The 11,760-nt window shown below is 36.2% G+C and overlaps 1 protein-coding gene across 1 annotated transcript; it reads left to right on the plus strand.

Annotated features, from left to right (window-relative positions):
• Positions 1 to 4,385: 4,385 nt before the first annotated feature.
• LOC136233116 (cytosolic enolase 3) lies at positions 4,386 to 11,161 on the plus strand. Its single transcript, XM_066022687.1, has 13 exons — positions 4,386 to 4,693; positions 4,788 to 4,942; positions 5,196 to 5,370; positions 6,024 to 6,095; positions 6,197 to 6,313; positions 7,310 to 7,390; positions 7,965 to 8,041; positions 8,336 to 8,439; positions 9,363 to 9,461; positions 9,547 to 9,632; positions 9,733 to 9,819; positions 10,202 to 10,399; positions 10,908 to 11,161. The coding sequence occupies exons 1-13, from the start codon at positions 4,589 to 4,591 to the stop codon at positions 10,974 to 10,976; spliced, it is 1,425 nt and encodes a 474-aa protein (XP_065878759.1). The 5' UTR covers positions 4,386 to 4,588; the 3' UTR covers positions 10,977 to 11,161.
• Positions 11,162 to 11,760: the final 599 nt, after the last annotated feature.

An 11,760-nucleotide genomic window follows, 5' to 3' on the forward strand; every position in this document is an offset into this window, starting at 1 on the left:
GAATGCGGGTCATCAACTTTTTCTTTATCTTTCCTTTTGGATTCGCCTTTTCCTTTCTTTTCTAGTGAATCAGGAATTCTATTGATGTAGTCTATCTCCATGAACCTTATGCATCTTTCCATCAGCTCTACAGTCTTCGTGGCTTGTGCATGACTAGCTTTTCTTGCAACCTTTTACATCTGATATTCTTTATTATCGCCTTTATAGCTGTATTGACATCAACATCGGTAATCTTAATGCATATCTTGTTGAATTTGTCTATATACTCTCTGAGAGATTCACCTTCTCTCTGTTTGAGCTCATACAACGTTCGGCTAGATATGACAGGTGGTATACTGTCTGTGGATTTTGCACAAAATTCGTGGCTCAATTGTTCCCAGCTATCAATGGATCGAGCAACAAGTGATTGAAACCAATTTTATGCTGATCCCTTCAGGTTGTTGAGAACATTATACAAATGATCCCTTCATTAGCTCCGTAAATGTCCATCAGCCCCCTATACTGCCTTGTATGGGCTTCAAGGTTGTCTTCTCCTTTGTACTGAGGTAGGTTGGGAGCTTTGAATTGTCTATCTGCCTCATAAACAAGGATCCGCACCGTGAAAGGCGAATGCCTGTTAACTTGATGGGCGTATCTCTCACCATTTTGGTTTCGCTTGAGCATTTCTTGATGGACTCGTGATTCTATCGCAGCATTGAACCGCCATGGTGAAGTCGATGCTTGATCTCACACTCTATAGTTGTCGCGACAGGGATCTGACGAGTGCCTTGAACGGGAACGAGATCTATCTCTATATTGATGTTGATCTCGGTGATATTCAAGCAAACGCTCGGGCGTGATTGTGATCTCCCATGATTTATAGGATTCTCAATTCCTACAATATGACCAACATCCTCTGCAACCTAACCGGCTGCCGTATCCTGCGTTTAGAGACCTAATGCACCACTAAATAAAATTCTTGGTGTAATAGTAGGCCGTGCTGAGGTGTAAGTTGCATTAATTCTGGGAAGTTCCTCCTGGCTCCAAAAAGGAAGAATGTTCAGCTCTTGTTCCTAAGATATATCCTTGGGGGCCCTGGATTTGTTAGGCCCTCCCATAGATTTTGATAATTCCCAGGCACGCCAAATTGTCCTCCATGGCGTGAGCCGGCGATCTTCCAATTGTATTTCCTTCGACGGGCGGGTTTTGCAACATTTCTCTGACCTGTTCAGCTAATTCTGGCCCCAAATCCCGTCTAGTAGATTATACGGTTTGCTCGAGAAAAGATACCGGTGAGAATTCATGTGTTGGCTGGATCGTTCCGTCTTTTGGGAGGGAGAAATTCTCTGTGTAAGTTGTGTTATTTACAGGGTTATTTCCAGCTGAGAGTGCTACTGAGGTTCCTACGGTAGACGGTGTTACGGGGGTCCCTCTAGTGGAAGGGTTGAGCCCTTCAATGACATTTTATGTTCGTGGTGCGAATTCTATTAATCTTAGAATTCCACGCTCACCACACCAATTGATATCTTGCAGATTTTCCTTCACTGGAATATGTCCTTATGAGGTGCCACCAATTGATATCTTGCAGATTTTCCTTCACTGGAATATGTCCTTATGAGGTGCCGTTGGGATCGGCCGGAGTCACTCTGATGTCAAAATTAGGGGTGCAAACTAGCCGAACCGAGACTGGCTCGGCCCAGCTCGAGAAGTATGGAAATGAGGCCCGCCTCAAGCTCGAAGCTCATCACGCTTGGAATTTTAGAGCTCGGCTCGAGTTCGAAGCTCGTCGAGCAGCTAGTTTTAAAACAATATCAAATTTAAACTCCAAAAAACCAATGTTTTTAAAATTGAGCAAACCAATTCGTCAAACCGATTCAACCATAAATCAACTAGACATCCAATCTAGTTATATATATTTTGAGTTAATAATATCAATCCACAAATAATCAAAGCAAAATGACTGCAGTTATTTTATATCACTTTTGGTTAGGTGCATAACCAATTTATAAGGGACCTTTTCTTTTCTCTTCCTTCAACTTTTCGATGTGGGATTGGTATTTTAACTATATTCACACGCTTACTAAACTTTTAGGGTTAGACAAATTACCTTTTAGGCTTGGGCCTAATTTTACATCTGTTTCTTTTTTACATCTGTTTCTTACAATGTGTTTTTCATCTATAATAAATTTAAACAAAACAATAGGATTAAAGAATAATATATATACATAATATATATATATATATATATATATATATATATATATATATAATTTCGAGCCTGCTCATAAACTTTCGAGCTAATCTCGAATTCGAACCGAGCCCAATCGATCCGAGCTTGGACCGAGTTTTGACCGAACTCGAACAATTTGCGAATAAGACAGGCTCGTTTGCACCTCTCGCCAAAATCAGTAATATTCTTAGAGAGAATAAACAATAATCACGAAGAAGGGTTTAGAATAATGTACCTTAATGCCTAGGGGGTGTGGCTATTTATACTAGGATTCTGTAACCATTGAATTAGTAACCGATTCATTTATGGAGCTGTTTCTAGTTATTAATGATGTTAGTTTCCCTTTAAAAGTTGGTGCCGACATCCTTGAGCTGATTAAGGCTGAATGACAAATCTTTTATCATTGGGAGTTGCGGACCTCGTAAAGGCGTATCTGTATGTTAAGATTCCTTCATATGCTATCTAGCTGGCAGACCTCGACTAACAGTGAGGTTTAAATGCTTTTTGATCTTTTGATTATGAGGATCTTTCTGGATTTGCCCTAGATAATATTTAGATGTTATCGAAATAAAAAAATAGAAAAAAATTAGAGAGTCAGAACATTGAGTTTCGTGTTTTATTTTTCACAAAAAAGAAAACCATTCATTTTGCTTGGAATTGAAGTAGTTAATTTTTATTCAATTATTTTCCATTTTATAATATATTAAATAGATTGGATCGCGTAAAATATGATTGCTCGAACTATCCAACGTATATTATTACTGTACATTTAAATTGCTATCATATAAAACTATATTTACAATATAAACAAGTAAAATGAATTCACTAACATTAAAAATTAAATGGCTTTTTTATTGTTTAAAAAAATTAAATAGCTTGGATTGCGAGTCAGGCCAAAGAGTACTCGGAGAGCATAGTGATTAAGGTGAATTATGATGGTGCGAGTAAGGGCAACTCGGGGCCAGCAGCAGCAGGCGGGTTAATCAGGAACGACAAAAGCATCTGGCAAGGAGGATTTGGCTGCAACCTCGGTATCTGTACGGCGGATCTGGCGGAGTTCTGGGGTTTCTATTACGGGATGGTTCTAGCCTGGAACAGATGTTATCAACATGTTATTTTTTTTAGTTAGACTCCCTCCTTGTTGTTCAGTTGGTAAACGGCAGTGAAGCCTCACATCACAGGTATTATTGGCTAATAGATAAGTGCAGATCCCTTCTAAGCGGGGCCAGCAGCAGCAGGCGGGTTAATCAGGAACGACAAAGGCATCTGGCAAGGAGGATTTGGCTGCAACCTCGGTATCTGTACGGCGGATCTGGCGGAGTTCTGGGGTTTCTATTACGGGATGGTTCTAGCCTGGAACAGATGTTATCAACATGTTATTTTTTTTAGCTAGACTCCCTCCTTGTTGTTCAGTTGGTAAACGGCAATGAAGCCTCACATCACAGGTATTATTGGCTAATAGATAAGTGCAGATCCCTTCTAAGGCTTATATTTCCATATGAAAAAAAAAACAAGTACAGTAAAAAAATAGTAAAATTAAATTAAGACTCGAGCTTGAAGTATTTCCTCCTTTGATACTGAATTTCAAAAAACTTTATACATTTTTAATACATTTTTTTAAACAAATACATTTAAATAAGCATAAATTTAGAAAAGTATTTTAGAAAATAATACTTCCATATAGTAATATTAAATTCAATTTTATAGTTTAAACTTATATCTTGAGTCAAAAAGAGAGAGGAAAAAAACTTATGACATCTTAAAAACTTGGGATAAGGTATCAAAATAAGCTTAAAGTTTTTGGAAAAGTATCAATACGATCTTCACGTATAAATAGTATCAATGTAGATTTAACATTTAAAAAAGAGTATCAATTTAGGTTTCTATAACGAAATGTGACACGTCATTCATATTGCTTTATTAAGTTTAGATTTCTCTCTCCACGTACAATTGACAGAACTTATCAGAGTAATATAAATAATGTTTCACGTTCCGTGATCGAAGCCTAAATTTATACTTTCATCAAAACCATATGTCTATTTTGGTATTTTATCCTTAAAAATTTGTATTTAATTATAAAAAATAGTATTTCTTTTGTTTTTTTAGAGAAAGTTAATTTTACATTTAATTGAAATTATAAACAGAAATTTCCATAAAAAAAATTACAAACAGAAATGATTTATGAATGAAAACTCTCTTGGAAATGAACACCAAGAACAAACGGCACCGTTGAGCACAGTCTCGTTCAGGTGAAGATCGTGGTAGCCGAGCAAGAGCAATAACACATATCAAATGGTTGAGACATACAATTAATTCAATTTTAAGGCTCTCAGTCTCAGCCGCAAGAAATAGTTGAAGAAGAAGAAGAAGAATCGAGAAATGTCAGTGCAAGAGTACCTAGACAAGCATATGCTCTCTCGGAAAATCGAGGACGCCGTCAATGCCGCCGTCAGGGCCAAAACTACAGATCCCGTTCTTTTTATCGTAATTCCTCCACTCCTCTCTCTTTCCCTTGTTTTGTTTCCATCTGATTTATTGAACATCATACACAACTTATTCCTCCTGCTCTGAATCTCAGTCTAATCACATGAAAAAAGCCGTTCCATCTGTGATAACGAAGATAAAAGCGAGGCAGGTCCTTGACGGTAGAGGTATCCCAACTGTTGAAGTTGATTTGTATACTAATAAAGGCATGTTTCGTTCTTCAGTTCCGAGTGGTGATGTTACTGGCATGTAAGCCTCATCTATTTATTTAATTCTATCTCCATTCTCCGTTACTTTAACTTCAATTTCTTTTTTGATGAATAACTTTCAATTTCTAGAACTTATTTTGTTCTTGAATTATTTGGATCATCTCGGTGAATTAAGACATTTGTTTTGACTAGTTCTAACTTTAGGAGCTCTGAAATTAGGTAGGAAAAAAAATCTGACAATGGTACATAACAGAGAAGACTTTCTAATGAGTTTTCCCTTTATCAAATCATAGGTATGAAGCTGTTGAATTGCGTGATGGAGACAAGGGAGCATATCTTGGTAACAGTGTGACTAGAGCTGTTAAGAATGTTAATGAGAAAATTTCTGAAGCATTAATTGGTATGGATCCAACACTTCAGTCTCAGATTGATCAGGCCATGATTGACTTGGATAAGACAGAGAAGAAGGTGACTATTTCCTATTTCCAGCTTGATCTGTACCTAACACTCTTTTATTTCTTTGAATTCACTAGAGAGGATCACATTTTATAATCCTGTGAATTGAGGTTTCCTGATAACTTCAGAACTTGCAATTCTAAGTTTATGTGTACATACATACCCTCTTAAATTGTGTTTTATTTGAAGTTTCTTCCTGGTTAAGTGCATCAACATAACCTTGAAAGGAATTATTGTATTGGATGATACTTCTATTATGGATCAATAGTTTTGGTTGATCCTGTTAATTCATCTTGATCTAGTAAAATTGGTGTATATTTGCTCAATTCATTGGATTGTCTTTACGAATGCAGATGAGTTAACATGTCAAAAGGGTATGTCATATTAAGAGCATCTGTAATTGCTACATCCTCCTCGTGTGCTGTGTGATTAATATTGAAAAAAACATTGTATTTATGTGTGGATTTTATTTTAGAGGATTTGTATATTTGGTGAATTATGGATCATATGCCACTTATGTACTTGCCTGATGTTGTTTAATGCCCGGCTATATTATTCACCGGAGCACCTAGATGGAGATGTCCTGATGGACTTTGGAATTATGACGTATTACTGCCGGAAATCCTTAGTATTGATTTCATAAAAGTTACATTAATTATCCACAGGGTGAACTTGGAGCAAATGCTATTTTAGCTGTATCAATTGCTGCATGCAAAGCTGGGGCTGCTGAAAAAGAGGCATGACTTCTTTCTATGAAAATGGCTATCGATGTTTAAATGCAAATGCAGTTTTTCTGGTGGAAAGATGTGCAATTTTATACTTTTGTCTTAAATATCAGGTTCCACTTTACAAGCACATCGCTGATCTTTCTGGCAAAGGCAACCTAGTTCTTCCTGTCCCTGCCTTCACTGTCATAAGTGGTGGGAAACATGCTGGGAACAATCTAGCCATTCAGGTATTCTTGGTTCAAGTTTGGTTTGGTCATATATATGCACTTACTATAATTAATCGAAAAATTAACAGAGGTTTAGCCTGAGATGTGGCACCATCATAAAAGGTTATTATTTATGACTTTAGATAGGTATCCGGAATGCCTTTGATATTTGACAGGGGCATGATAATTAACAGATATTTACTTTGTTTGTAACTTGCTATTCTTTCTGCATTCATGGTCATGAGAGTTGATTGTATACATCACCAGTTCCTCACACATGCCTTAAGAGTGTTGTTTCAGAACATAATAGATATAACCTTAAACCATGCGTAATATCTTTGATTTTGATGACAAGTCTACACCATGTGTAATATCCAAAGCTTGACTAAATTTGGATTTACCTTATATTATAATGCTTTGATATAGAGAAAGAAACGGTCAATCTAATTCCGAACTAATGTTTGCAGATTGGTAGGATCATTTCATCTTTTTCTCTGGTTGTTATTGGTTATTCTTACTCTATCAAATTTTTTTTCTTTTTTGGTTAGCCTTACTCTATCAAATGTTACTAACCCTTTTTCTGATTTTGGTTTGGTGTTGATGTTGAACTGGTAATCACTTATTGTTGCAAACAAATTAAGGATATTTACTGCTTAAGAAAAACATGCATAATTTAGCGACCAAGGTTGCAAGTTTCGGGGAAGAATGTATCAATAAATCTTAGTTCCAGCATCCTTCAACTATCATTCTTTTGCTTCTTCTTAACTAAAATACTAAAAACAAAACAAAGAGAAAAGGAGCTTTACTGGATAACTCACATGTATGAGTCACTTTTTAGATACCCTAAAAAGACATGCAAGTTTAATGTGAATCTCTACATTATCTTCCTGCATCTAGATGTGCCGTCTAAAAGATTGCATGTTCATATTGCTTCATTGAGTTCTTTACACCTCAAAACATCATTAGATTTATATAATTGTAAAATGAAAAGTTAAACTTTACGTGGAACATTGTCAGGAAATCATGATTCTTCCAATTGGTGCCAGTAGATTTTCTGAGGCACTGCAAATGGGCTCTGAAACCTATCATCATCTAAAGGTGATTAATTTTCTTTTAAATTTTTAATAAATTATCTGCTTCCTACTGTTTCTTTTTTCAGGTTCTACTCTTATATGAATGGATTAGTTTAATTTTAAAGTTATATGTATTGTTTTTACCTTTTGTTTCTTTTGTCCAGCAACAGTTGAACCTTGAACTTAATGAGGTTCACATTAACAATTAACGTCCAAGGTAGAAGGATAGCTAATGATTTTCGAGATATTCAATCGTGTCCTCTTATGTGTAATAGAATCAATTATTTTCTTTCTGTGGGTTTTAAATTGATGGTTTTACTCTTGTGGATGGATTCTGACAATCTGTATGATGTGAACATATGCATGCATCCAAGAACACCTCTCTTAAATTAGAAATGATGAAAAATTTCTCGTGACTGCACATGAACTGAACCTAATTTTCAGCTAATAGTGGGATTGGATGATTCTGAACTGTTTCTTTTCTGGGTAATGCATACAGATTCTTAATTTGTGACATATAGTGAGGAGCCTGCTGATAGATGCTTTTTCCCCAATTCCACTCATCCCTTGATTGTAATTTCTGTTATTAAATAGAACAGGCTGTTATTACAGAAAAATACGGTGAATGTGGATGTAATGTTGGTGAAGATGGTGGTTTTGCTCCAAACATCTCCAGGCAAGCATTCCTTTGTGTCATATTAGTGGTTCAATCTTTCATTTTTCACTCCAAAAATCCAATTTCTGAGCACAATAATGTTGCAAGAAGAAAGTGTGCCAAGCAAAAGAATTTTCATGCGTAAAGCAATATATAGCGTGTTATCTTTGCAAAAACTGAAAGTAACCATATTTGTCTCATGGGTTGCTAAATGAGCTGTTGTCATGCTCTGGCCTCTGGAAAGTGCACTGCATTTGGCCAATAATAAATTTATTTTTTCTATTTTAATCTTATGATGTCCCATTTTGTTGGCAGTGTTCGAGAAGGCTTGGATCTTGTTAAAGAGGCCATCAGCAGAACAGGGTATAATGACAGGATAAAAATAGCAATTGATGTTGCTGCTACTGCTTTTTGTATAGGTAATCGGTTTTCTTTGCAAATTGGTCTTATATCAAGTACAGCGTGTATGGGAATGGAAATGGCTTAGCCATAAACTTGAGACTTATAATAAGTCTTATCTGCTATTCAATAACCATCAAAATATTTTCACTTTTGATAACTTGCTGGATCCGCTTTGATATCCTTTGCCGGAGTTACCTGCAAAACAAAACCGGAGACAGGATCTCCGGGAAAACTCTCCGACGATCAAGTCAGTTTTTGTCAGAATGAGTCTATAATTTAGCAATAGCTTTGTGAGAAAAAATGTGAACGTACCTCCTCCCTTATTCTTAGGGCCTTTTATAGGTGTTTTTTGGGTAACCGCCGAGGGCGGTTACTCCTTAGTGGGCCACGTTCTGAGGGCGGTTACCCCTTTTTAGGCCCTGTCCCTTTCGTGGTTTTCATGGCAACGAACGTGGTTCTGAGTGAGAGTCTTGGCGCTCCGTTTAGGAATTCGGGGCGGTTTACTCGCTGCGCCCGCTTCCTTCATTCGGGTCCCGTCCAATCTTAGCCCATGGGGCTTTAATATGGGCTGGGCTTGCGAAATGAATATAACCCGTTTTGGGCTTCGCGGGTTATCAACTTTGGATGTATATTCTTTATGAGCGGTCAATATCAGCAATACAGTTCATCCAACGATAAATTTAATCCCAATTAATTATGGAACTATGACACAATCAAACCCAATCATACCAGTCTCTGCTGGGGATTATTACTCATTTTTGTACTTGCTGTTTTTGTTTTTTTGACACATGTAGGAGCTACTTTTTCTTTCATGCTGCTTTTCTGTTGCATTTGAATATTTTCTAACTGGGGTTATGCAATTCAGGATTTCCATTTTGCAAAGATTCTGCTTGCTAATAATTATACATTCTAAATATATGCTTATAAATATTAAATACAGGTACCAAGTATGATTTGGACTACAAATCTCCTAATAGGTCAGGACAAAATTTCAAGTCAGGGGAAGATATGATTGAAATGTACAGAGAACTATGTACTGGTATACTGTGCCATAATTTGTTCTTTAGACTTCATGTTGCCTTATTTTCCACCAGTGAATAATGTGTTACTTTTTGGGAGAACAGAGTACCCTATAGTATCAATTGAAGATCCATTTGACAAGGAGGACTGGGAACATATCAAGTATTTTTCAAGCCTTGGACTCTGTCAGGTTTGTTCTTAACTTATTCTGGATGTGCATATGAAATTGTTTGGGTTTGATATTCTGCATACATACATGGAAGCAGAAACTGAGAGAAGAATATTTGCAGGTGGTAGGGGATGGATTGTTGATGTCAAATCCAAAACGTATTGAGAGGGCAATCCATGAGTCCACTTGTAATGCTCTTCTTGTCAAGGTATGCAGCTACCCTTTTAGTGAAACGTTTCCTAATGTTTAGGGCTTGTTGGCCGTGCGGTTGAGTTGTTTTGGACAAATGCATATCTTCGTTGTGGTGGCAGGTTGGGCCCTAAGCGTTCTGAATACCCAGCTTTTAACATTTGTTTTTTTTTTCTTCTCCAATATACTTAGGAAGAGTCATTTCACTTTTTTCTTTTTGCCAAATTGTAACAATAGCTCCAAAACGAAAAAAAGGCAACTAATTCTTCCTACCTTTGATTCGTTTAGAGATGGACCGATATTGTTCTTTCCGGTCTTTTTTTACCTGGTTTGAGATGACCATCTTTCCATATCTGCAACCTTTGATGCCTCTTATGTTCTTCTTTTGGCTTGAAATTCAGATAAACCAGATTGGGACTGTTACAGAGGCCTTAGAAGTAGTGAAGTTGGCAAAGGATGCTCACTGGGGGGTGGTGACCTCTTATAGGAGGGGGGAAACCAACGATTCTTTCATTGCCGATTTATCTGTTGGCCTAGCCACTGGCCAGATCAAAGCAGGTGCACCCTGCAGGGGAGAGAGATTGGCAAAATACAACCAGGTTCACTTCTCATTCTTAGCCTGCATAATTTTCTTTTTATAATTTTCACTTATTTTTTTATTAGGCCGGACTAGGTTGATGGTAGGGAGAGCTGGTAAGGGCTGTTGGAAGAGTAAACCGATTATTGGTTTCTTCAGTCATATTTCCATTCATACTCTAGATGGTGTGGAGAGTAATTTTTACTAATTGACCTCTGATAGTCTATGAAAATCTAAAACATACTGCATTTCATAACTAATGTTGCTTTTGAGTGGAAAGATATCAATTTTCTAACGCATCCTTATGGTAGAGAATGAACTGGTAAATCATATGTTACATGTATTGCTCCGATTGGCAAACATTTATTTCAAAGAACTGCCAATCATATCTTACATGTGACGAACCGCTCAAGATAGGAAGCTTTGCTAATCAAGACAAATCATTGCTAGTATATTTGGGCTTGCTAATGAAACACAAATTCTGAAGAGTAAATTTAGTTTTAGTTCTAATAGCATCAGCTTTCTTGCAGTTGCTTCGCATTGAGGAAGAATTAAGTGATCAAGCAATTTATGCCGGTGATGATTGGAGGATGACCTGATTTTTCCTTGATAGTTTAATACACAAATTTTTTGGTCTCTACTTTATCACCGGAGGCTTTAGTATATTGATTGGTGATCTGGTGTAATATTGTTCAGTTCTTTTTTGCGGTTTGTCAACAGTAATATTGTTGATTGAATTTTAGCTGGCTCTCCGATGATTTTGAAGAAAGATGGAGTTTTGATCTGCAATTGAGTCAACAGTATTTCAGTGCTTTGATTTTGGATGAAATTTGATTAAACTGCTGCTATTTTTTGGTAGGCATAGTGTGATGCTGTGTCGAGTGGTGGAGCCACTAATTCATAATTTTAGCTCCGGCGGTTAGGAGTAATTTTTTAAAGTCCAGGCAAATTTTTCTTTTTAACTTCCAGTTACTAAAACTTCGTCGTTTTGGTGTGTTGGCTAAAATACTAAAAGAGTCCAGAAATAAATATATTTAATTTTCTATAAGTTCAATGTTAATTTTTTAAAAATTATAATATTTTTACATTTTTTTATATTATTTTTAGTCATTTTTTTAAATGATATATTAAAATTTGGGGTTAGGCTATGCTTACTTTGTTTTTTATAAAGTAAGCTATATTTTGTTTTTTCAATCATTGGATGATGATGAACTTTGATAAAGTAAGCTAATCTAATGGTAGAAAAAACAAAATAAAACTTATTTTGTCAAAAACAAAGTAAGCAAAGAAGGCATCTTAAATTTGATTCGGAAACTTTTTTTTTTTTTTTGGTAAGACAAACTAAATTATTTGACTTGTAAAAATAAGAAATGCATGCATGTT

This window comes from Euphorbia lathyris, chromosome 6 (genome assembly GCF_963576675.1).
Source record: "Euphorbia lathyris chromosome 6, ddEupLath1.1, whole genome shotgun sequence".
NCBI lineage: Eukaryota > Viridiplantae > Streptophyta > Magnoliopsida > Malpighiales > Euphorbiaceae > Euphorbia > Euphorbia lathyris.

Coding starts and splice junctions, on each gene's coding strand:
- LOC136233116 (XM_066022687.1), top strand. CDS start 4,589: ATGTCAGTGCAAGAGTACCTAGACAAGCATATGCTCTCTCGGAAAATC. Junction 6,096..6,196: donor CTGGGGCTGCTGAAAAAGAG/GCATGACTTCTT, acceptor CTTAAATATCAG/GTTCCACTTTACAAGCACAT. Junction 7,391..7,964: donor AAACCTATCATCATCTAAAG/GTGATTAATTTT, acceptor TAAATAGAACAG/GCTGTTATTACAGAAAAATA.